At 46.2% G+C, this 27,500-nt stretch overlaps 1 protein-coding gene across 2 annotated transcripts in view; it reads right to left on the reverse strand.

Moving 5' to 3' along the window:
- Positions 1-4,583: 4,583 nt before the first annotated feature.
- The window catches only part of rcan3 (regulator of calcineurin 3), a 46,000-nt gene continuing 23,083 nt past the window's right edge, over positions 4,584-27,500 (reverse strand). For both annotated transcript variants that reach the window (XM_042089696.1, XM_042089706.1), the window contains exons 2-4: positions 14,652-14,825; positions 11,816-11,987; positions 4,584-7,336 (exon numbers count right to left, since the gene is read on the reverse strand). In XM_042089696.1, coding sequence (XP_041945630.1) covers positions 7,167-7,336; positions 11,816-11,987; positions 14,652-14,825 — 516 coding nt within the window. In that variant the 3' untranslated portion in view covers positions 4,584-7,166. The remainder of the gene's footprint in view (positions 7,337-11,815; positions 11,988-14,651; positions 14,826-27,500) is intronic.

Genomic DNA, 27,500 nt, shown 5'->3' on the forward strand with positions numbered 1-27,500 from the left:
GTTTTCTCTCTCACACACACACACACACTCTCTCTCTTGGTTAATAGGTGTGTTTTCTCACACACACACACACACACACACACACTCTTGGTGAATATGTGTGTTTTCGCTCTCTCTCACACACACACACACACACACACACTCTCTCTCTTGGTGAATAGGTATATTTTCTCTCTCCACCCAATCTCTCTCTCTCTCTCTCTCTCTCCACTTCTTTTTGTTCATGTGAGAGTGCAACTGTATTGCATCTGACTCCCACAGAAGGGTCACTCCCAAAGGGCTGCTCCTCTACTTCCACTGTCCTGCTCCTCTGGTTCCACTGTCCTGCTCCTCTGGTTCCACTGTCCTGCTCCTCTGGTTCCACTGTCCTGCTATGGTTCTCCTGCTTCCACTGTCCTGCTCCCCTGGTTCTCCTCGTCATAAGAGCTACACCTTCCTCCACCCCAGTGGGAGAGATCGCTCGTCATAAGAGCTACACCTTCCTCCACCCCAGTGGGAGAGATCGCTCGTCATAAGAGCTACACCTTCCTCCACCCCAGTGGGAGAGATCGCTCGTCATAAGAGCTACACCTTACTCCACCCCAGTGGGAGAGATCGCTCGTCATAAGAGCTACACCTTCCTCCACCCCAGTGGGAGAGATTGCTCGTCATAAGAGCTACACCTTCCTCCACCCCAGTGGGAGAGATCGCTCGACATAAGAGCTACACCTTCCTCCACCCCAGTGGGAAAGATCGCTGGTCATAAGAGCTACACCTTCCTCCACCCCAGTGGGAGAGATCGCTCGACATAAGAGCTACACCTTCCTCCACCCCAGTGGGAGAGATCGCTCGACATAAGAGCTACACCTTCCTCCACCCCAGTGGGAGAGATCGCTGGTCATAAGAGCTACACCTTCCTCCACCCCAGTGGGAGAGATCGCTGGTCATAACACCTCTCCTCACGTCCAGTCTTCAGTTTCCACCCCGGCAAAAAAATGGCTCTCGGCACGAAACGACACAACCACTTCTTTCAGCACACTTTTCTCTCTCTCTCTCTCTCTCCCTCTCTCTCTCTCTCCCTCGCTCTCTCTCTCTCTCCCTCTCTCCTCTGCTCTCAGTCAGGTTCAAACCAGTCCAGACGGGTCCATCCCAGCGAGGAGCGTCTGAGTCTCTGCTTACTATTGTTATTGTCCTCTGGGCTGATTCCACACGACGTCATCCTGTCATTACTGTACATACTTTCAGCCTGTGTGATATTTTTTACGGATGAGGTTACAGCTTGCTCTGTGTGTAGATTATGTCGACTGTTTTTACTTTTTAACAGTCAGGGTGCTTAATGGCCCCCCCCCCCCCTTAACAGTTTTGAACATTTAGTCTCAGATGACGTTTGAAATGTACATTTTTTATCTATTATCTGATGTACACTTTGCAAAGTGTACATTGGACGCCGGTTTCCGTTCATTTTAAACAGAGACACAGATGGCTTTGCATGGGTCACCACAGCAGTTGCAGTGACCAGCCATTAGGCACGCAAACATCCGCAGGCAGATTGAGCTGTTGACACAGTAATTTTCAGATGTCCCTATCTGCTCACTGGATTAAGCATATTTACTTTTGCCTTCTCAATGCAAAGGAGAGAGAGAGGAGGGGGGGTGGAGGGAGAGAGAGAGGGTAGAGGGAGAGAGAGAGATGAGGGGGGGTGGAGGGGGAGAGAGAGATGGAGGGAGAGAGAGAGAGGGGGGGGGGATGGAAAGAGAGAGGGGGTGGAGGGAGAGAGAGAGATGAGGGGGGTGGAGGGGGAGAGAGAGAGAGAGATGAGGGGGGTGGAGGGGGAGAGAGAGAGAGATGAGGGGGGTGGAGGGAGAGAGAGAGAGGGGGAGATGGAGGGAGAGAGGGGGGGATGGAGGGAGGAAGAGAGATGGAAGGAGAGAGGGGGGGAGGGAGGGGGGGTAGAGTGATTTGTTTATTTTTGGAGTAATGATGTTTCATCTACATTTAATTGATCTGATGGTTTGTCACGAAGATAACACGAACATATTGCTAAATAAAACTTTAAACAGTTAGACATTTTTCCATAGGTCACAGGAACAAACACACTTTTGTGGTCATTTATAGCAACAAAAAATTCAGGGCTGTCATTAGCAATTTCCTGTGGTTATCGATTTATTATTAATTAATATTATATTATGTAATATATTACATAACACACTTTTACAATATTGCAGGCAATATGTCTTGTGTCTCTGGTTGACCATACGTACACACAAAGGGGAAACATTTAAACTTATATATGATAAATTGTAGATTACACATCTGCACCAGAAGGCTGTATTGAATATGCCTTATGCTCTACCTGCTGAAAGGGGAGGGGTCTAGTGGTAAAATAAGAGGTGGGTAAACTATGAATTCTGTGATCACGGTAAGATGGACCGCGCCATGCAGTATCGGATTAAAAAAAAAAAAAACGTTCAGAATGGTTGATGATGGTGGAGGTTATTGTCCAATGTTTATAACAATACCAGTAATATTGGTACAGTGGTATTACATGGTATTAAATATTAAGTGCTATTAATTGGTACAGTGGTATTAAATGGTTCCTAGAGTGTCGATGAGTGTACATATTGTGAATGTGTATAATACAGTGTGATTTTAAATGTTGCAATTGGTGAATAAACTCTTCTGACATTTCAGAGGTGGATACACTGCGTTTACTTGCGTTTCGTCTCCACTACAGCCCTGCACTCGGTGTGATTCAATTCATTCCTTGTACAACTGTCTACTCCACACACACACACACACACACACACACACACACACACATTGACAAAAGTACAGTTTCATTCTCAGAACTGCTACTTTATTCCTATCAAGCCAGCAGTGCTTTTGAACCAATGAAACCAGTGCCAATGAAAAGCCGTTCTGCTCGGGGCCTCTGACTCTGGTCATCGGACGGCATCCATTATCAGGTCCTCATAATCTGAGAGGCCCGTGGTCACCATGACGCACCTGAGCTACAGGTATGCCCATCCTGGCTGAGCAGCTAAGCACCTGCATAGAAGATATTCACTCCACCTGCGCTGCGTGCACCTGCGCCAGGTGTGAGCTTTTATTAACTGTGTGGGAACATGAATAGAACATAATCGATCATCAGGACCTGCTTGTTTGGGGTTTGCCTGTCCCACCTCATTGCTGCTGCATATCCCTGTAATGATCCGTCTCCATTAAGTCACCTCATGACTGATAATGGGCGAAAGAGCATACTAGAAAAGAATAACAACGTTCCCAGATCAGGTTACAGCAAACATTGAATTAGGAGTAACAAAGTCAACAAGGGCTTGCGTAGACAACCAGGACAAGTCAAGACCCTTTGCTTTTGTTCTCTTCACACATTTAATCCGGTATGTAGAATTAATTTTCCATGTCTTTTTACATGACGTAGGTGCTTTATTTCACTTTGTCACTCTACAAACCTACCTTCTGTCAGTGGCATTTTGACAAAGCACTTATATATACAGCGGTGACTAAGAAGTTCCTGGCCCTGGTTACGGCTTCTGCTTAAAGAGAATAGGCAGTATGGGGAAGTGCAGGCCCATAGATCTTCTGCTTCAACAGAATGGGCAGGTATGGGGAAGCACAGGCCCATGCTAGCGGAAGGCAAGAGGCTCACACTTCTGTTTGAGAGAATCGAGGACACAAAGAGTCAAAGAGCAGGGAGAAGTTAGTCAGGCCTTTAACCGTCCACGCTCAGACCAAGATAGTTTAGCGGTCAGACGCAATCTGAGTTTAAATCTGGAAAAGGGCATTTCCAGGATTGCACACAAAAAGCCACCGACCTGTCATTGGAAAAGCCTCCCACACACACATCCTCACTCTTTCCCTCTCACACTCCTCTTCCTGCACGAGGTCACACGGTCATGCTTCCATGACCTGCGTAATGGGTAAATAACCACAATGTGGTCAGTTCTTTGTAGGAATAGTTTCTTTTATGTATTTCTATGTGAAACAAACGGCAATCATACCTACACAAACATGAGCCAGTAACAGCCAGAGAAACACAGCTCTGGAAATCAACACTTCTCAAGGAGAGACACAGAGAGATAAACGATAAATTATTGCTTGTTTGCTACATTGTTTTCTGGTTGACTACGGTACAAGACACAAGATTGTATATACCAACAGAACAATACAACAGTGACAGAATTGAGCTTTTGTAGACTTTTGTAAAAACAAACGGAGTCCATTTTCACCACAACACTTGAATATGAATTCAGTTAAACCAGCATATTTTCTCTTTTTTTTAATCTTTTAATTGTCATTTACAGAGAACTTGAAATGAGCTGAACTTTGTAATGCTTGGCGTATATATATCCAATATATACAGAATTACACACTCTTTCATTGTGACAGAAATGTACGCAGATTTCAGAGACCTAGACACACAGGTAGGTGCACGTGACGGTAGCCTCATCAGCGCGTTCCAGAGCAGAGCACCAAAACCATCGGCCATCAGTCCTTTCCTTTGTCTTTTCTGCTCAACGCTTCCTGGTTCTTGAAGTTTGTTTTATTTTTTTTTCCAAATGTTACTTTAACTTTTTATGTTTTGCAAGGACAAACTGACGTAAAAGAAAAAGAAAAGTAATTCGGGGAGATCCTAATTGACGTTGTTACAGCAGATTGTTAAGGGGTCTCTCAGCTGCATGCAGAGACCAGACACGACTCCATAAAAACCCGCATTGTGACAGAAAAACAGTGAAATGGAAACAGGTGAGCAGAGACTCCCACTGCTATGCTGGTGACGGCTAACCAGGTGTACACTTTTGAAAGAGGAAAAGGAATAAAATAAAATGAAATAAAAGCGCCTGCAGTCTACTGAGGCAGCTGGGGAGGCCGGGGGGGGGGGGGGGGGGGGTGACAGGACAGTTATAAAGTGCTAGCATGTGCTGAGGCTAAATCCAGTTAGCTTTGTCGTCCCTTCTCATGACCCCCCCCCCCCCCCCCCCCCCCCCAACACAGTTTGGCTTCTTGTCAAAGGCTCAAACTCGTTTATCAAAGACTTGCTAAGAGTGAGTTGAATGGGGGGTTGACTCAAACTTGCTACGACGCCAATCGGTCGTGGCGTGCAAAAGCTGGGCTGGGCTAAGTATGAAGTATTTGTATCAGTAGGCCTGTTTTGTGTTCAGTAGGCCTATGAGAGCAAAATACATTTAGCAGAAGTGACATCTGACTCAAAGATAATTCCATAGATCTTTGAATGAGCAGACCCAATAGTAATCAAACTTCAGCAATCACTTAAATGTGTTCATAGCGAGATTGTAAAATAAAAACAACATAAAAAAGCCTTATTCTGGTAAATAGGCTATCCCTTTTTGCTCCTTGGTTACTGTGAACATAAGTGTGTAATGTGTGTGTGTGTGTGTGTGTGTGTATGATGGAGGTACTGGTTTGGAGCTTGGATAAGTTTGAAAGGTTTATCACACAAAGTGAATGATGTGGTAAAGGGTTGCATCTTCACTGGCTATAACAGGCCATTCTACTAACAAACACACTATCTAAACTACCTACAGCAGGCCATTCTACTAACAAACACACTATCTATACCTACAGCGGTTGAAACAGCCAGCAGCCAGCAGGCCCACAAAGGAGAGAGATAAAGCAAAACAAAAACATAAATATAAACAAAAAAATTAATAAAACAAAAGTAAAAACAAAACCAAGCCAGAAACGATCAAGTGAGTTTCAGTGCAAGACAAGCCTAAGCAGCCCACAGAAAACACACATTAAGCAAGCCAGTCACAAAAACGCCCGCGCATCCAGGATGAACACAGGAATCAGAAGCATTAGAACAATAAGCCAGTCACAAAAACGCCCGAGCATCCAGGATGAACACAGGAATCAGAAGCATTAGAACAATAAGCCAGTCACAAAAACGCCCGAGCATCCAGGATGAACACAGGAAGAAGAGTAAGAATCAGAACCATTCGAATAATAAGTGTAAAAAAAGTTCAGAATAAACACACTTTTTTGCATTATATTTTTAACTTTAAACAACCACAAAATTCAGCGTTCTGCTCATGCCCATGTAGAGCTCGAACCCAACCAGTGAGCGACGCTCGACGCAGTGCTACTGTTCACACGAGGGCTACGAGAGCTACGCTCGACTCCAATCCATGCCCATCAGGCTAAACCCTCTGATATGAACGCCAAACGCCAAAAACCTCCAGATCTCTCCCGATCCCTGTAAGTCGTGATCAGTAAAAAACTCTTGAGCTCCTGACTACGCTAGTTAGCATGCAAAAATGTTTGTGGTATCAAATACATGGTAAGAATACACATCTAGATCAGTAAACAAACGCCCTTCGTTTTTTTTTTTTTCTTACAAAAGAACCCCATCTACCTCACCCCAAAGCTCAAAAGCTCCATTAGGTTGCACCAGTGGCGGCCTGTAGCATATCGCTTGTCCGTAACTTCTTCTGTGTGAATTTGTTTGTCATTTGTTTTGTCTGTAAGTATTCTACATAAAGACCCACATACAGAAGCATGATTTCAGGCGCCATCTGGCCTCGCTGAGTCATCACATGAGGAGTGCTGATATGAAAGACAAAGCATGACCAACAGATACTTATAGTAAGAGTAGTAGTATAAGTCATAATAACAATTATTAAAAAAAGAAAGAAAACAAAAATAAGGAAAACAACAAACCAAATGGTTTCAAGCATTAGTGATCTCTGTCTTAAGCAACCACCTTTCTTAAGTACAGATAGATGACTTAAATACCTGTGAGAGAGCTAACTCTACCCCAGTCTGCTGCTACTGATGACTAGTACAGAGACTACGCTAGATGAGAGCATGGCAGGAGAGGAGCCCCTGTGAGGTGGGGGGGTAGGGGGGTGGGGTCATGGACGGTCCCATGGGCCAGTGTGTGATGAGAGCCAGTGCCAAGCCCATCCAACTGGGGGTCACCTCCGTCCGTCAGCCCTGTCACATGTCTGTCCGTCCACACGCGTTTCACAAACATCACCCCGCAGTTCGCTCATACGTTCGTTCGTTAGTTTGTATGCTTTTTTTAAAAGTTTGCTGTTGTTTTTTTTTTTAAACTGAAATGAAGGGTGTCTTTCTCTGAGTGCAGGAGAGAGACAGAGAGAGATCAGAGGGTGGACACTTCGCAGGGTGGACACTTCCGGGACTTTTTAGTTGAAGACTTTGGGTGGCCCCTCAGGACGTCGGGTCTGGACGATCTTCATCTTGGGCCGAGCCTCGTCATCCTCATTTTCGTTCTCGTTCTCGTTGTCGCTGTCGCACACGTGCACCACCACGCTGGGGGTGGACTCGGTGCCGGCGTGGAGCTCGTACTTGTCACCTGACGGAGAGACAAGAGAAAAAAAGAGAAGGGGCGTGAGTCACGTTTCAGTGACCAATCAGAAGGGAGGACAAAATACAGAACAACAAGGCCCAAGATAGACAGCTGACTGACTACAAGATCAGTGCTCTCATCCCCACAAACAAGCTGATGCCACCAACAAATTACAAAGGCTGAAGATATATATATATATATATATATATATATATATATATATATATATATATATATATAGAGAGAGAGAGATAGATAGATAGATAGATAGATAGATAGATAGATATACTTTATTGATCCCCAAGGGGAAATTCAAGAGATAAAGCACTCAGATCAGCACTGCCCAGAGACCAGAGAGAGTGTTCTGTCCTGGCGTTCCTGGCACTCTGCCCTCATGTGACGTGTACGGCACGGTCCTCTCATTCGGATAGCTTAGCCGTTAATCTGAAAAGGTCTCGGTCTTAAGAGAGCAAAGACTGTCACTTGGACAGAAATAGCCCTGCTAAGCCTGCAGGATGACACAGCTTCCTCCGCAACGGCACACACAAACCCCAAACTCACCCAGACCCAGGCAGCACAAACCCCAAACTCTCCCCCAAGTCCTCACCCAGATCCAGGCAGCACAAACCCCAAACTCTCCCCCAAGTCCTCACCCAGATCAGAGACTTTCTAATGAGGAGACACAGCACTCACAATATGGCCGCCGCATGGAGGGACTTCCCTAAAAGCCCCAGGCAGCGGTGTCCCTGTGGGTACCAGCACAGAGGAACACTGAAACTGGTACCAGCGTCGCTCATGGTCAGCCAAGTTCTTATCGCTCTCATCTCCCCTCCCTGTCATTCTCTCTGTCTGTCCAGTTTGGTCAGACTGGGGACACTCTGACCCACCCTTGGCCATTCAATGCTGTTAGAAAGGGTTTATAACACCAGCGTTGGTAGCTAGCGACCATCACGAGTCACTACTGCAGGAGTGTGGGCAAGTCTCTCTGTTGGCCTGTAACTGTAATTTCTTTGATCTGGCTCTGTTTAGAGCAGTGTTTCTCAAACTTTTTTTCTGGGGACCCACTTTTTAAAAATGACAGACTATCGCGACCCAACTCGTGACTGTGGTAGTTAACAAACTAGATCCTTATAGAAAGCTGTTAGCTTTCCTAACCTATATAAGGTATAAGGAACCAATGAGCTAGACAACAAATTCCCATTATGTTATTGTGTAGCTTAGTACCCTGGGAGTGAGACAGCTATAAGTTAGTGTCTTGAGAGTGAGACAGTTGTCTGCGTGACTTTCTGAGTCACTCCTTAGAGCAGTGGTTCTCAAACGTTTTCTTTCATTCCCCACTTTGATCAAGGGGGCATTCTCGAGCCCCACCTGTCCCTCATCGCTCTAAGAAAGTGGTAGGTCAAGCTTAAAATTGTCAAATTTATTTAAATAATGACAAGTTCTAAATATATCCTCTTCAACAGTTAAAATCAGCTGGTGCTGCAGATATAATAAAAAAAAAAAAAAAACATAATAACACACATATTTCTGTTTTCCAGCAACATATTAGGAAGCATAGGCCATTTTACAGCATTGTAGCCTACAATATATTAAATGAAATACCAACATGCTGCATTAAATGGATTCATAATCTAGTCATACTGAGCACTGCTGGTTGGTAAATATTTTTGAAATAAACTTTGCAGGGATGTGATGTAGGCCTACCGTTTAACACATGGGATCACAAGAGTGATCAGACGTTTCAGCGATTTCGCTCAGAAATCTTAAAGGCATAATACTGTCGCGATCGAAGCGCCTGTCCCATACCTCAAGTTTTTTTGGTGAATGCAGTAATCTTATTTGCTAGGTGAGGTAGGTGCTTGTCTTTGCCTTGTAACTGGACATTTAACTCATGTATCGCTAAGATATATCAAATATATCGCTAAGATAGGCCAGCTTCGTCAAGAAATGTTCATTAGTGAACGTGTTTGCAGATTCAAACATGCGCTCTTCCTTCAAGAAGAGGCGACTCGGAGCTCAAACACGCGCGACAGCACTTTACCTCGGGAAAGCCACCTGGCCTCGCTGTGAAACAGTACAGCCTTTTGGTCAGCTACCATCTCTTCGCAAATTGCGGAGAATAGACGCGCTTTTAAGGGCCAGGTTTTGATGAAATTCATCACTCTCACAACAACGTTCAAAATCTCATGTAGGTCGGGACTAACTAAGCTGCCTTGACACGAGCGCTTCCCTATGAATAACACAGTGCGTCCATTGCGCATCGGGTGCTACCTGGGCCTAGGCTACAAATAAAAAATAAAATAAAACTCCTGTTTTTCACGTCAGTTTGCGCCCAACCTGGCATGTCTCCGCGACCCACAGTTTGAGAAACGCTGGTTTAGAGTTTGGTGTGTGTGTGTGTGTGTGCATGCGTGTGTGTGAAGGTGGATGTGTGTGTGTGTGTGTGTGTGTGTGTGTGTGTGTGCTTTCCCTGAGACATCTTGACTGCAGACAGACTCTCTCTCTCTACCAGGGAGCATCAGGTCTTGTCTTTGCTGTGCCGTGTCTCATCTTCTGACACAACAGAAGCGAACATCACTCTTAGCATGACTCAGCGCTGTGCCGTGTCTCATCTTCTGACACAACAGAAGCTAACATCACTCTTAGCATGACTCAGCGCTGTGCCATGTCTCATCTTCTGACACAACAGAAGCTAACATCACTCTTAGCATGACTCAGCGCAGTAGCACTCTTAGCATGACTCAGGCCAGAACAGTAGCACTCTTCCAGAACAGTATCACTCTCCAGCATGACTCAGGCCAGAACAGTAGCACTCTTCCAGAGCATTCGCACTCTTAGCATGACTCAGGCCAGAGCATTCGCACTCTTAGCATGACTCAGGCCAGAGCAGATTACATCTTAAAAGCTGCGCGCCACTCCGCCTGCTCCACTCAAAGCCCATTTGCCCAGTTAGATGCGTGATGTGTGTGTAATGTGCTCAGAGAAGCTCAGCCACATTAAAGCGCAGCAGCTAGCATCGCTAATGGAGCTTCAAAGAGAAGCAGGCCTAATACATCAGCTCAACCAAACACTCAGATGTACAAATTACATGTGACCTATATACACAAACATGACAGAAAATTCATAATGAACGTTTGACTACTAATCTCATACATGCCCCATTGGCCCTAGAGTGCAGAAGCCCCTTGCACTCACACACACACACACACACACACACACACACACACACACACACACACGCTCATATACTCATTCTCCCCACAAACACATACACACTCTGAAGTGTGCCAGTGAGTGTTGCCATAGAGACCAGTAGAGACTGAGCAGCAGGTGAATGTGGGTCTGACATGAGGCTGCAGTGAGGAGGCCAATCCAGGAGAGGGCGCTGTTACACCATCATCAGTAAGACTGCACTCACACACCCACAGCTCATCTTAACAATTATTAACAAACACACTCAATAACACACACACATCCAAAACTACACACAGTTTGCTTGCACAGTACACACACACGCATATAGAAACGCATAGAGATGCAAATAGAAATATACCTTTTCACATAATCCCTCAGTAGCAATCTAGATTGCAGTAGAGCCCACAGGCCTGCATTGGGCCAGCATTGGGCCAGCATTGGGCCTGCATTGGGCCAGCATTGGGCCTGCATTGGGCCAGCATTGAGCCTGCATTGGGTCTTTATTGGCCTGCACTGGGTCTGCATTGGGCCTGCATTGGTATACAGGTATTGGTATTGAAGCAGTGATCCGCTGCTATTGGTGTGCTTGAGTATGAAGCAGTGATCCGCTGCTATTGGTGTGCTTGAGTATTGAAGCAGTGATCCGCTGCTATTGGTGTGCTTGAGGACGCGCTCCACCAACGAGGCCCAAGTGGGAGAGGAGGGAAGGAGTACAGAACAGGGATTCTGATGAAATCTGATGTTGTGGAAAGAAACACTGAGCGCCACGCAGCACGCCACGCCTTCCATGGGACGGACTAGGAACCAATCAGATCACTGAATGCTGCAGGACTTACTGAGCGGCGCGCCACACCTTCCATGGGACGGATTAGAATATCAGATCTACTCCATATCAAATAAAAAAAGTACCAAAAATGTTCTTTAACCCTGGCAAAGACACATGCTTTTATCAACGTATCAATGTCTTTGTGGTCTTGGGTGTGTTATGATGTTGATAATGTGCATGTGTGTGTGTGTGTGTAGGTACACATCTATAAGCTCACATATGTGCATCTGTGTGTATGAGTGTATAAATGTGTACATTGTATCTGTGTGTATGAGTGTGTATAAATGTGTACATTGGGTGGAATTTCACTGTGTGTTGCCTCTCTCTCTCTGTCTTTCTCACCCCCCCTTTTCTCTCTCTCTCCCTCCCTCCCTTTCTCTCTCTCTCCCTCCCTCCCTTTCTCTTTCTCTCTCTCCCCCTCTTCTCTTTCTCTCCCTCCCTCCCTCCCTCTCTCTGGGCCTCACCTGGGCCGAGTTTGGCGACGGCGCAGAGCAGGTCGTAGTTGATGATGGGCGTGGCGTCCTCGCTCTGTGCCCAGCCCACCGGGGGGGAGGCCGGGGGGGAGATCAGGAACTGCTTCACGGGCTGGGGCGGCGCCAGGAACGACTTGTCCACCTCCTCACCTGAGTTCTGCACCTGTGGTCACACACACACACGCACACATACACACACGCACACACATACACGCACACATACACACACACACACATACACACACACGCACACGCACACGCACGCGCACGCGCACGCACACGCACACGCACACACACACACACACGGCATGTTAGGATCATGTTGTTGGTCTCTTGTATGTCTTCACTCTCACTCGGTTGTGGAGCTACTTGTTTTAAACAATTACCTTTTATAACAATTACCTTTTATAACAATTACCTTTTAGAACAATCACCTTTTAAAACAATTACATTTTAGAACAATTACCTTTTATAACAAAAATATTCTTTGTATGAGAAAAGTGTAGTACTGTTCCCTAAGGTCGCTTTCTGCCTGTGTGTGTGCTGTATCTGAGTGTATTGATGGTATAGTGAGGGTGAGTCCCTCTGAGCTGAGAGAGCAGCAGGACCTATTTGACATGTGTGTGTCCGTGTGTGTGTGTGTGTGTGTGTGTGTGTGTGTGTGTTTGCCCCTTGCTGTGCCAACCCTTAGGGACTGTGCTCATATTAGATATGGTGGTACCTTCTTCTCACCCAAGTAAACTTTGTGTGTGTGTATGTATTTGTGTGTGCACATAAGCTAGTGTGTGTGTGGTGTGTGTGTGTATGTATGTGTGTGTGCAGACGCGCATGTCTGTGTATGTATATATGTGTGTGTGTATGTATGTGTGTGTGCACATGCGCTAGTGTGTGTGTGTATGTATGTATGTGTGTGTGTGTGTGTATGTATGTGTGTGTGCAGACACGCATGTGTGTGTGCACATGCACTATTGTGTGTGTGTGTGTATGTGTGTGTGTGTTTGTTTGTATGTATGTGTGTGTGTGTGCACATGTGCTAGTGTGCACTGTTATGATTCCTTTTAGCACTAGAGCTAATATCAGAGAGGAACATTTCCTCTGTACTGTGGAAACATCTGCTAAATAGATCTTAATGTTTGATCAAGCCTGTCACCATCCATCATCTCCCCATCTGGAAGAAGTATGTGTGTGTGCATGCTAATGTGTTTGGGTGTGTGTGTGTGTGTAGGCTACACTTTTATGTGTATGTATGTTTTTGTGTGTTCCTATGTGTATGTGTAGTGTGTACGGACACATCGTGTCCGGAAGCTTGTGTATGTGGGGTTTGTGTGAATCTGTACGTGTGAGTGTGTGTGTTTATTAGTAAAGTTGTGTGCTCCTGTGCGTGCATGTGTGTGTTTATTAGTAAAGTTGTGTGTTCCTGTGCGTGCATGTGTGTGAGTTCCCCTGTTCGTCTGTGCGAACTGTGTGTGTGTTTATTAGTAAAGGTGTGTGTGTGTTCACCTGTTCCTCTGTGCGAAGTGTGTGTGTGTGTGTTTATTAGTAAAGGTGTGTGTGTGTTCCCCTGTTCCTCTGTGCGAAGTGTGTGTGTGTTTATTACTGTAGTAAAGGTGTGTGTGTGTCCACCTGTTCCTCTGTGTGAAGTGTGTGTGTGTTTATTAGTAAAGGTGTGTGTGTGTTCGTTCCTCTGTGCGAAGTGTGTGTGTGTTTATTAGTAAAGGTGTGTGTGTGTTCACCTGTTCCTCTGTGCAAAGTGTGTGTGTGTTTATTAGTAAAGGTGTGTGTGTGTCCACCTGTTCCTCTGTGCGAAGTGTGTGTGTGTTTATTAGTAAAGGTGTGTGTGTGTCCACCTGTTCCTCTGTGCGAAGTGTGTGTGTGTTTATTAGTAAAGGTGTGTGTGTGTGTCCACCTGTTCCTCTGTGCGAAGTGTGTGTGTGTTTATTAGTAAAGGTGTGTGTGTGTCCACCTGTTCCTCTGTGTGAAGTGTGTGTGTGTTCACCTGTTCCTCTGTGCGAAGTGTGTGTGTGTTTATTAGTAAAGGTGTGTGTGTGTTCACCTGTTCCTCTGTGCGAAGTGTGTGTGTGTTTATTAGTAAAGGTGTGTGTGTGTCCACCTGTGCGAAGTGTGTGTGTGTTTATTAGTAAAGGTGTGTGTGTGTTTATAGTAAAGGTGTGTGTGTGTTTATTAGTAAAGGTGTGTGTGTGTCCACCTGTTCCTCTGTGTGAAGTGTGTGTGTGTCCACCTGTTCCTCTGTGTGAAGTGTGTGTGTGTTTATTAGTAAAGGTGTGTGTGTCCACCTGTGCGAAGTGTGTGCGTGTTTATTAGTAAAGGTGTGTGTTTATTAGTAAAGGTATGTGTGTGTTTATTAGTAAAGGTGTGTGTGTGTCCACCTGTTCCTCTGTGTGAAGTGTGTGTGTGTTCACCTGTTCCTCTGTGTGAAGTGTGTGTGTGTTTATTAGTAAAGGTGTGTGTGTGTTCACCTGTTCCTCTGTGCGAAGTGTGTGTGTGTTTATTAGTAAAGGTGTATGTGTGTTCACCTGTTCCTCTGTGCGAAGTGTGTGTGTGTTTATTAGTAAAGGTGTGTATGTGTCCACCTGTGCGAAGTATGTGTGTGTTTATTAGTAAAGGTGTGTGTGTGTTTATTAGTAAAGGTGTGTGTGTGTCCACCTGTTCCTCTGTGTGAAGTGTGTGTGTGTCCACCTGTTCCTCTGTGTGAAGTGTGTGTGTGTTTATTAGTAAAGGTGTGTGTGTGTTCCTCTGTGCGAAGTGTGTGTGTGTTTATTAGTAAAGGTGTGTGTGTGTTTATTAGTAAAGGTGTGTGTGTGTCCACCTGTGCGAAGTAGAGCTTGAGTTGGGCTCCGTTGAACTCGGACTCGTGCAGCTCAATGCGGGCGCGTGCGGCCGCCTCGGCGGTGCTGAAGCTGATCCGGACCCGTCTGAAGCTCTTGAACATCTGGAAGGACGTCTGCTCATCGTAGATACGGAACAGAGCCTCGAAGCGCTCCTGTGCAGGGACAACGAGAGAACACACACATCAGTGGGACAGCGAGAGAACACACACATCAGGGGACAGTCCCTCTACACTCATCTGAGAAGAGAGTGGGCCAGGAAATGGGGACTTGCTACTGTAGGTCAAGAGCCATGATGGCGGGTTATGCTGCTGCTTTAGAGCCGTGATGGCGGGTTATGGGGCTTTAGAGCCATGATGGAGGGTTATGGGGCTTTAGAGCCATGATGGCGGGTTATGCTGCTGCTTTAGAGCCATGATGGCGGGTTATGCTGCTGCTTTAGAGCCATGATGGCAGGTGACCGCGCTTGGCCTGATGCCAGAGGTCCTGTGTTATTATGTCCCGGGAGATCAGTCGATTTTTCAGTGTGAGGGCAGGACAGGGGGGTGAAATGTGAGGTGTGTCCATCGCTCTCCATAACCAATGTGACCTCCTTTTGCTTATAGCGCACTCTGGCTGTAAACTGAGAGGCACACACACACACACACACACACACACACACAGACACATTAGCATGCACACACACACATCACACAACCAACCGCTAGGACAATGAAGGGCTGCTCATGCCATACACACAGCATGCTAATAAGCCAAGCGAATCCAAGCTCTACAACACTGTTAAATCTAGCTTATTAAATGCACTTGTAAATCCATGAATATCATATTTACTAAATTAAGAACTTTAAGAGCTCTGTTGCTATGAGACAGTTGAATATTCACTACCAGAGAGCTTGTTTGTTACCAGGCAAGACTACCTAATAGCTACAATTCTGGACTTCTTCTGTTGAGGTCACTCAGTGCCAGCCAGTATTCTAATTCTATAAGCATTCTCATTCTACATTCTTTAAGTCCTCGTGTAGTTCTCTTTGTGTTGGTGGACTACAGATGGAGTCACTGAGCAGCAACTCTGCCTGGAGAACTGGGCTCTCGTACACCCGCACGCTACACACCTCTCTGGGCACGCTCAGTGCTGACCACATGGTCCAGCTCCGCTCCGTCTGGTGGAACGGAGGGCGAAGCCCAGTTTAAACTCCAACTGACCGCCTCAACTGCCCTGCAGGAGTGGAACCGGGTCGGCCCTGCAGTGGCGCGGATTTGGGTCAGAGTGACCGGGTCAGGTTCTGCCCGCGTCCCCCGGTGCCATCTGGGGCACTTATCCGCCCCCATTTACCCAGAACAGGAGGCCATCTCAGGGACAGGTGTGTGTGTGTGTGTGTGTGTGTGTGTGTGTGTGACCACAGGAGGGCATCTCAGGGACAGGTGTGACCACACGAGCGGCAGCAATGATGGCTCTAGTTTCCGTCGTGTGACCACACGACTGCCCACTATGGCTCTCCTGCCTTTCTGTGGTGGGCCAACTCTTAGTTTGCCCTTAGAGTGCCCATGACACTACGAGTATGTGTATGTGTGTGTGTGTGTGTTGTGTGTGTGTGTGTGTTCATCTGTTCATTCTGTGGAGGGCCACCTCAAGTGCCCATGTCAGTGCGAGTGTGTGTGTGTGTGTGTGTGTGTGTGTGTATGTGTGTGTGTGTGTGCTTCAGCGTGTCTGTGTCTGTTCAATCTGTAGTAAGCCAACTCGAGTGTCCACGCCGAGCCTACGCTCTATGGTCAGTGCACATGAACGGGCATCATGGATTCACTTCCCAACTGTGTCTGCTCAGGAGGTGTGTGTGTGTGTGTGTGTGTGTGTGTGTGTGTGTGTGTGTGTGTGTGTGTGTGTGTGTGTGTGTGTTGAACGGGCATCATAGCTTCACTTCCCACTGTGTCTTCCCAGGAGCCGCCGCTACGGAGACGGATGACAAAGTAATCACCATGAGTCTGAACAGCCACTAGGAGAGTCCGCTTTCTATGGTGGAGCCACATGAACAGACACTATGAGTCCGCTTTCTATGGTGGAGCCACATGAACAGCCACTATGAGTCTGCTTTCTATGGTGGAGCCACATGAACAGACACTATGAGTCTGCTTTCTATGGTGGAGCCACATGAACAGACACTATGAGTCTGCTTTCTATGGTGCGCCACATGAACAGCCACTATGAGTCTGCTTTCTATGGTGCACCACATAAACAGACACTATGAACAGACACTATGAGAGTCTGCTTTCTATGGTGCACCACATGAACAGCCACTATGAGTCCACTTTCTATGGTGCGACCACCACAGCAATAGAACTCCACGTCCTATGGTGTCACTATATGACTTCCCAATATGACTAACAGATAACAGCACTAGCTGCCTATAAAACATGCTTAAAAAATGTGCAAATGGCTTGCCACTATTCACTCACTATTCAAATACGTGTGCTTTACCTAAATGGGAGAGAGCTTACGATACGAGTGATCTCCTGTCACAATGTCTCTCTGTAGAATCAACTCACAGCTTTAGCCACGGCAGATGGTCCATAGCACAACATGTTGTTCACACATATCCCCCTATTCACTGTAAATATAGCTTGGCAGGCCGGAGGGGGAGTTATTCTACAGATCTGGCAACCGCTAACATCCAGGGAGACTTTACCACTGAGAACCTAAGAATGTCCTGATTATAACCCTATTCTGCAGATCTGGCAACCGTCCTGATTATCACACACTAACAAGCCCCTCTCTGTCTGTAGTCATATCAAACCTGAGAATGTCCTGATTATCACACACTAACAAGCCCTCTGTCTGTAGTCATATCAAACCTGAGAATGTCCTGATTATCACACACTTACAAGCCCTCCTCTGTCTGTAGTAATATCAAACCTGAGAATGTCCTGATTATGACTCTATTCTGCATATCTGGCAACCTGTCCTGATTATAACCCACTGACCAGCCCTCCTCCGTCTGTGGTAATATCCTCTCTCACTGCCTTTCTCCAGAACCAGGCCATAGCCCTCCCTGGGCAGAAGGGATCATTGTATTTAAATGTCCCTATGTTCATTGTAGGATTAGGGCATATGTCCCTAAAGACTGTTGATCTGCGCTGTCTAGTCTGCAGACATGGCTTAGTGCTTCATAACACACCACCACACACATCACGTTTGTTTAGTGTGCAGACATGGCTTAGTGCTTCATAACACACCACCACACACATCACGTTTGTTTGGCTCCTAACCCAGAGGAACCACATACGCACATCATCTGGAACATTTGCAAAGTCATGACAACCTGAACTGTGTGCGTGTGTGTTTCCCAATCTAATGGGTAAAACACACACACACACACACACACACTCAAAAGCCATAATGATGTTGTGTTGAGCGGTTAAAGGGAAACTTGGCAGGATTTCCCCCTCTGCTGGAGAAATTGTGCATTATGCTATTTCAAACTGTGGAAAAAGGTAACGATAAAAAGGTAACGATAAAGCACATGGATTTGTTTACAAGCTAGCGAACGGTTAGCATAAGTTTGATTACGATGTTACAAGGTAAGAAACACGATTTAAAACGAGTTTCTTGTTTCTCACTTCTCTTTCCGGGACGGTAAGTCTCAATGTTGCAAGGTTGGTTTTCCGCCTGGGGACGCTAAGCGCAGCGGGAAAAGTCACCATTTTTACCGGAACAGGTCATTTAACCATCCAAATGATTTCTAAACGGGTTTATTACGTTGAAATAGTTGCCAAGTTCCCCTTTAAGAGGCAACCCAGTCTGCCAGGGACAGGTGTATCTGCCGCACAGGTGTGTGAGGGAGCAAAGCAGGTGCATGGCCCTGGCCTCCCACAGAGTGGGGCTGAAGTTATCGCTATCGCTAATGCTAACCTGTCTGTAGCACCCACAAGCACAGAGGATAATACGTAAAACTGTCTATTAGGCATTATGTCATCCCATCAAACGTGTAGATAGATAGATAAATAGATAGATAGATAGATAGATAGATAGATAGATAGATGTAAATAGAATCTAGAATCTATATAATCTATTAAATGTCTTGTTCATCCCCTTGGTGAAATTTAGTTGTTCAGTATCTCACACAATTTAAGTGTTAACGGGCAGATGCGTGTTTATACACAAAAGTTGCTAACAATGCAAAGGTAATTGGTCAAGCAAGGTCATGAATGGACCTTCACGTTTACGTATGGAAAGGTACGCCTGTGGCATACTGTAAGGCACTTTGGATAAAAGCACCTACAGTATGTGAAAATGTCAGTGATTGCTTGAGGGTGTAATGTGGACCACTTACAGTAAACGCAGTGGCCACTAGGGGGTCCAGTCTTCAGCGGGTCTTACACTGGGGCTAGTGATTTCACATCAATCTCCACCGTGCCTGGCGGGCATCACCTCCATAGTGCCAACTGCTGCCATTACAGTAGCGTCACCATGTCCAGCAACACCACCGGCCCCGTTGCCACCCGCCCCAAACGCCAATCGCCACATCAATATTTCAACATTCATTTGGCAGAGCAGTTAATGGACCCCTTTTCATCTGCAATCTAGTCATGAGCTTCATTCAGCCTTCTCAAGATTATCTTAAGTAAAGCTCTTCTGAAGTGGCCTCTTGTGTTGGGCACCACATTGTGTCCTTGCAAAGGTCTTTTCCTGCCCTGCCCGATAGCAGCTGCTTTTTCAAAACACTCCCATTTCATGGTTTCATTCATCTAAATTGGTGTGCTGGCGCAGGGGTCCATGGGTGGCTGCCAGGTTAATGAAATGAGCCGTTTGTTTTTAAGTCAGGAGCGGGGAAACCCGAGAGGCGGCGGTCATCAGTAATTCATGGCCACTCCTTTAGGATGACTTCCTGAGGGCAGTGTCTCCTTACGGACGCTGACAGAGTTGCTTTTTGCGCCCGCCGTCTATGTGACCTACCCCTGTTGTTTGTGTGTGTGTGTGTGTGTGTGTGTGTGTGTGTGTGCGCGCGCATACATGTGAGGCACGGAGTGTATGTGTGTGTGTGTGTGAGAGGTAGAGAGATAGAAGTGGACAGAGCGTATGTGCATTGCGTGTGCGTGTGCACGTGTGTGTGCATATGCGTGTGTGCATGTTGTGGTAATATCGGTATAGGTTATGACAAACACACACACACACACACACACATATGGACAGCAGGTGGTATTAGTTGACCTGGTGGGTTTACTCCAGTGCGAGTGATGGGTCCCTTGGCTCATGTGATCTGCGTGGAGAATAGTTTGATATTGGGGTCAGGTGTCAGATGTGATGACCAGCTGATGACAGACTCCTCCTTAGCTACCTGCATGGGGTGAAGCTCCTTTAGGCTCCCTTAGCTACCTGCATGGGGCAAAGCTCCTTTAGGCTCCCTTAGCTACCTGCATGGGGTAAAGCTCCTTTAGCTACCTGCATGGGGTGAAGCTCCTTTAGGCTCCCTTAGCTACCTGCATGGGGTGAAGCTCCTTTAGGCTCCCTTAGCTACCTGCATGGGGTGAAGCTCCTTTAGGCTCCTTTGGGCTCCCTTAGCTACCTGCATGGGGTGAAGCTCCTTTAGGACCTGCCTGTCCTGCTGCCCATTCCACACTGCTATGAAAACAGTTTTACTTCTGCATGAAAGATTTGCTTTCAGGGTCCCCCTAGAGTTGAGAAGCGCAATAATAAACAAACTAAATATGCGTCTTTTGCTACAAGGTATGAGCATAACTCTGATACAATATAGAGGTAACGCACCGACAGCCGTCTGTAGAAAGAGATCTCTGAATTCCTGACAATGGCAGAAGTGCCATTCATCATGTTATGAGGTTATGTGCCATCAAAATGATTTTGGAAACATGCCTTTAAAGGTGTAGTTCTTGATCAACAGCAAATCAAATACTCTGTAATCAAGCTCTCGATCATCTGGACTTTGTGTGTTCTTTTCAATCCCGGTTCTGCAATGATCCACCGTTGGTCAGTACAGTAGTACTGTGTATAAATGGTGTGCTACAGTGCTGTGCACTTGTGCAGCATAATTCTCCAGATACTTGTGATTCGTGCTGTCTGAGCGTTTAGACTCGTCCCCCTGCTCCCCTTTGCTTTGTGAGGATGAGAGGAGCAGACCGAGGCACACAGCCGCTCCCCCAGGCTAGCAGTAGCCTATTCATGAGGAACAAGAGAGACTCGCATCAAAGCAGCACTTTAAACACCACATGACAGGACAGCGCACACACACACACACACACACATACACCCCCCCCCCCCCCCCCCCAATCACCTGCCGTCGTTAGAGATGAAGGTGATGCAGTGACACTGGTGCATGGTGGGAAATGGAGTTAAAGCTCCTCTGATAGCGCTCTTCTTCTCTCCGGCACTGAGCGATGGAACAGAACTGCTGAATCATGCTTTCTGATGAAGGTGCCACTTCTCTCCCTCTCTCTTTCTCTCCCTCTCTCTCTCTCTCTGTCCACCCCCCTTCCCCCCAGAGGCACAAGAGAATATTTGTGCTCCTCGGTGAGTACGTGGGCGCCTCGCTCCTCAAACCAAGCCTGACATGAGCCATCAACACAAACCCTCCGATGGCGCAATACTGAGACAGCATCACGAAAACCAAACACTAGCGATCCACTACAGTAGGGGTGGACACAGGCACCACCCTGATTGGATCTGATTCATTTACAATTCACAAGCTAACAATTAGAGTCAATGCTATTCATGATCCTACTTGATTACAATTGGATGTTTAACGTTTAGAAAGCTCTGGAAGTAACACCAATTTACATCTGCTAATGGATATGGATGCAAATGAAAACAAGTAGTGAAAAGCACTAAAGAAAAGGCTTGTACATACCATCTTTTATTTAAGGGAAAAGTTGGCATAAAGATGGCATTCAATTGGTCGTAGTTAAAAATATTGAAAAAAGTCTAGAGTTTTGACCTATACATTTTGCAGATCGACATCAAATAAGATATCAAATAAGAACAAGTAATGCAAAATAAACTATTCATGGAAAAACTGAAAATATGTTTGGGCATTCCTTCGATTCACCGAAAGATCTAAGAGAATCTTACTCTGACACATCCCTGACATTCCTCCCACATTCTGACACACAACAACAGAACCCATGTTACGGTCCATGTTACGGTCCGTGTTATGAAACGTTCAGCGTGAGAGATGCTGTGATGCATAATTACTGCCATGATGGACACAGTGAGATTTACCTGCAGGATGTTACATAACCATTACAATGGAGGATGTGCACCGATGCAGCAACTTCCACACGCTTCCAAAACCTTCTAATTATAACATCAGTGGAAGTTGGAAATGACTCATTTCTACTCCATTTCAACTCTATTCTGGGCTGTTGCATCAGTGAGCGGGACGCGAGAGCGTCCGTCTTCAGGGCGCTGCATTGCGCTGGGTGCCTGGGCACATGCAGTACGCGAGAGCGTCCGTCTTTAGCGCGCTGCATTGCGCTGGGTGCCTGGGCACATGCAGGACAGGAGCGTGTCTGGGCTGGCTTATGTAACGGGCCTGAGAGGTGTTACTGGAGAGTGTGGAGCGCACTGGGGAGCCGTCCCACGGACATCTCGACTTTCAGCTGCAAAGGCCTCTAGGTAGACTGCTGCTAAATGGCATGACATCACCACAACGCAACACACACACACACAGATACACACACATGCACACACACACACACACACATACACACACACATACACACACACATACACACACACACACACACACACACACACACACACACACACACGCACAGGCCTCATCTCTTAATACAAACATGCATCACTCACAGGTGATTAATGGGGATTTCCTTTCTGTATTGTGTGAGAAGCTGTGCAAAAATAGAAACATGGCGGGTGGTATTGTGTGTGTGTGTCTTGTGTGTGTCTTGTGTGTGTGTATGTCTTGTGTGTGTGTGTGTGTGTGTGTGTGTGTGTGTGTGTCTTGTATGTGTGTGCATGTTTGTGTGCAGAGGGAAGGACTAACAGTTTCATTCATTACATTCAAGACCAGTTAACGATTGATGGATCATCTGATGGAGTGACAGACAGAAGGGCTCATCTCCTCCTCACTAATTAACTGGCTGATTAATTTCACTTGACAGACATCAAATGGAGATCTAATACAGGGCCCATCCTGCTCTATTTCCCATATCAGAGTATCATGAGAGTGTAGGGGGAAGGTGATAAGACTACTGTCGCTGCGCTCCTTGGTAGAATGGCACAGGGAAGGCCTGTAAACACTCAGAGTGGAACAAACTGACGTCTCACTTTGTCGCCTTGATGTGCGAGCTAGCTAACACTCCAATACATCACCGCTCTGTCTCAGTGCCTACCTCTGCAACTGGCTACTGGACTTCCTCTGTCAGAGGCCTCAAGTAGTATGTGTTGGCAACAATTTCTCAAGCAGCATCACACTGAGCATGGGGGCCCCCCAAGGCTGCGTGCTCAGTCCGCTGCTCTTCACCCTGCTGACGCATGACTGCACTGCAACCTACAGCAACAATCACATTGTGAAATTTGCTGACGACACAACTCTGGTGGGTCTCATCACCAGAGTGAGCAGCACCAAATTCCTGGGGGTGCACATCAGTGAAGACCTCTCCTGGACCACCAACACTGCATCACTGGCGAAGAAAGCTCAGCGCCGCCTCTACTTCCTGCGGAAACTCAGGTAAGTGCTCCACCAGCCATCATGACCACATTCTACCGAGGCACCATTGAGAGCATCCTCTCCAGCTGTATCGCTGTGTGGGGCGGAAGCTGCACTGAATACAACAGGAAAGCCCTGCAGCGCATAGTGAACACAGCTGGAAGGATTATTGGTGCTTCACTCCCCTCCCTGAAGGACATTTACACCACCCACCTCACCCGCAAGGCGACCACAATTGTGATTGATGCAAGACACCCCGCTCACAATTTGTTTGATCTACTGCCCTCTGGGAAGAGGTACAGAAGCCTGCGCTCCCGCACCACCAGACTCACCAACAGCTTCATACACCAGGCTGTTAGGATGCTGAGCTCTCTCCCCCCTCTCCCCCCGCCACCCTCAGCTACATAACATCCTGGACTTTGGACCCACAATGGCTGCCTTGCACTACTCCACTTGTACACTTTGCACACTTTGCAACTTGTTGTTGTTGTCCTGTTGTCCTGAAAACACAACACTTCTGCTGCTCTTACATAACTTGCACCACTATGCCACCTGCTTACTTAGGTCAAACAGAACTACCTCAGCCATTTATTGGCCTGACTTTGCACTATTATATTGACTGTCTATGCACAATTTCAACCCAATTTTGCTGCTCTTATTTCTTCATTGTACTGTATGTGCCTTCTTACTTACTAATTTATTGTTTACTTGAATGTTATGTTTGTCTGTGGACTTAATTGGTAAAATATGTCTTGTCTTCACCATGGGATAGTGAAAAACATAATTTTGATCTCTTTGTATGTCTGGGCATGTGAAGAAATTGACAATAAAGCAGACTTTGACTTTGACTTTGACAGTGTGCGAGCTAGCTAACGCTCCATCCAACACATCACCGCTCCGTCTCGATGTGCAAGCTAACTAACGCTCCAATACATCACCGCTCCGTCTTGATGTGCGAGCTAGCCAACCCTCCAACACATCACCGCTCCGTCTCGATGTGCGAGCTAGCTAACGCTCCAACACATCACCGCTCCACTTCAATGTGTGAGCTAGCTAACGCTCCAACACATCACCGCTCTGCCCCAATATGCGAGCTAGCTAACGCTCCAACACATCACCGCTCTGCCCCAATGTGCGAGCTAGCTAACGCTCCAACACATCACCGCTACATCTTGATGCGCAAGCTAGCTAACGCTCCAACACATCACCGCTCTGCCTCAATGTGCGAGCTAGCTAACGCTCCAACACATCACCGCTCTGCCTCAATGTGCAAGCTAGCTAACGCTCCAACACATCACCGCTCCGCTTCAATGTGCGAGCTAGCTAAAGGGGATCACATTGCACCTGCAAACGGCAGTACTGCCTTATGAAACCCATTATTTTTAACGGCTTGCACACGGAAGAACTGGCCTGCCGCTGCGCCAAGCAGCTGTTAATCACGCGCTGTGAGTCATTGGTATTTTGAGCTTAGCTCGGCGGCAAACACAACAAAAGTGCTGTGAGTCATTGGTTTTTTCAGCTTAGCTCGGCGGCAAACACAACAAAAGTGCTGTAAATCATAGGTATTTTAAGCTTAGCTCGGCGGCAAACACAACAAAAATCTTTAGGGCATTACCTCAACCAAGAACAACCTAGCGGCGAGCGCAGCGCGTGCAATGTGATCCCCCGTTAACACCCCCTCAAGCACCGATTAGCCATTTCATTTTTTAGATGTTCATCATGGCAGAGCCAGCGAAAAGCCCAAACAGCCGGTTGTGAAATACGCAGCCCACAGCTGCAGGGGAGCTCTGTAGAGAGAAATGCGAAAGGGTCCTTTAACATACAAAACTACGAGAACAAACACAACCACCACTGATCGACACTGTTTAAAAATGTCCATGCCAATTAAAAAGGAAAAATATCTGAGGCAATCCAGCTTTAGGCAAAAAGAAGAGACGTGGAAAACAGTCATCACTCCTTGGTGTTTATCAAAACGGTGTGAAGCTCTTGAGACCAAGAAACAAACAGGCAGACAAACAAACAGCCTGCACCACATTAATGACCTGAGCTAAATGGAGCACATATGACATCTGAGCACTTCTGTGGCCCATTTGCCAGGCTAATATACGAGTTGCGTAACTGTATGAGCAACATTAAAACTGAACTGTGTGAAAGGAAAGGGGTTTGGGGTTTATCTGGGCCAACCTTACATTTTAGATTACATGCAGCAGCCACACTTACCCAATGGGACCTGCACAGCAGTAATTACAGGGACAGTCCCTGCTGGAACAGCCCAGGGTTAGGAGTTAAGTTAAGCTTTGCTCCAGGGATCAGAGTTAAGTTAAGCTTTGCTCCAGGGTTAAGAGTTAAGTTAAGCTTTGCTCCAGGGTTAGGAGTTAAGTTAAGCTTTGCTCCAGGGATCAGAGTCACAACCTCCAGGCGTTCCTCTGGCGAGACCAGATCCACAAGCACTAACCCACCACCCGCCAAACAGCGCTGAGAGGCTCCGTCCAGGCCACAGTGTCATCGGTCAGCATGAGGAGAGGACTGCTACTGATGATTACAGTTTTTCTCAGTCGCTTTGGTGCTTTTCTCAGATCAGAATGAAAATTCTCATAACTATTAGTTTAACCTCCACAACATTTAGTCATTTGTGCACATCATAGTAGCAATTTCTCCTTCCTCTGAACAAATTGCAAATACTTTTGGACATATATCAGTTGCTTTCATACAATTCTCTGCTGTTTTATAACATTATCATTTGCTTATGTCATGTCAGTCAAAATGAACTATACTTATGGATGCTGAATAGGTGTTCCCAATAAAACTAATAGTCTTCATTTCATTGCTTGAGTCATTTCATACAAAATTGGTGAACTAGTTATCAAATTCTGTCACAATGCTGTAGAATTGCAAAGAGCATATACAGTAAAAATGTGAAACGTACGTATTCACTGTCTTGTACTCACTTACTCTCCTAACTACAGCAATGTGTAACTTTACTGTAGTTTTCAAATGGCTGTACAAGTGTATAGTGCTGTCTTGAGCATGTTCAGGTAGTGTCACCGAGTTCTGACCTTTTTTTGCATTGGAAAACACTGAGAGAATAAACTGTCATAATGAAAACATGACAAAGCCATTTGAATATCTTGTTCATAAACGATGGTGTCAAGACTTTTCATTTTGATGACACTGACAGTTTCATTGACATGAATACTTGCTTTTGAGGAATGGACTATCCATTTTGAGCAAGTGACGTGCTTTTGCAGGTCATCCACTAGGTTTTGCAGTTTGCACTAATTGTTTTGAGAAATGCACTAACTGCTGTGCAAATGTTAATAGTGATATGAGAAAAGCACCAAAGCAACTGAGAAAAACTGTAACTAATTATGTTTTTTCCAAGCAAAGCTTTCTGGAAAGAGATCGTATGCATCCATGTCCATTGTCTTCTGCTCGCTTTCATTCCTTTTGCTTGCAGCAATGTGAATAATCAACATTTAGTATGTTTAGGCCTACTTTGTAGAAAAAAAAATGGGTAGGCCTACCTTATGAAGGAAAGACCTCTATGTAGCCCAGACAACAATGGGTTAAGTTGTAGAGGCAGCTAAACCAATCAGCATGCAGTTCTCCGGTAACGTTGACAACAAATAAAAAACTGTATCTTCATTTTCTATTCATTACTTTCTCCATGTTGTTTGGCCAATACAATATGGTGTTAAGTCCATGGAGGGGAGTGGTTTGGCCAATACAATATGGTGTTAAGTCCATGGAGGGGAGTGGCTGAATGACAAATATACAGAGAAAGAGAGAGTGAGAGATATAGAGAGTGAAAGAGAGAGAGTGATAGAGCGAGAGAGATAAAGTGAAAGAAAGAGGGATCGAGTGAGAGATAGAGAGAGTGATTGAGCAAGAGATAGAGTGAAGGAGAGTGAGGGAATTATAGAGAGACAGATGTATAGTGAGAGAGAGTGAAGGAGAGTGAGGGAGAGTGAGGGAATGATAGAGAGACAGATGTATAGTGAGAGAGAGTGAAGGAGAGTGAGGGAATGATAGAGAGACAGATGTATAGTGAGAGAGAGAGAGAGCGAGGGAGCTGACTAACTGGGTCGCAGCACCCATAGGAGTTCTGATTTGGAACTGAGCAGTCAGGCTCATCGGAATAATTAACAACGT

The sequence above is a fragment of the Alosa sapidissima genome, chromosome 1 (genome assembly GCF_018492685.1).
Source record: "Alosa sapidissima isolate fAloSap1 chromosome 1, fAloSap1.pri, whole genome shotgun sequence".
In the NCBI taxonomy this organism is placed as follows: Eukaryota; Metazoa; Chordata; class Actinopteri; order Clupeiformes; family Clupeidae; genus Alosa; species Alosa sapidissima.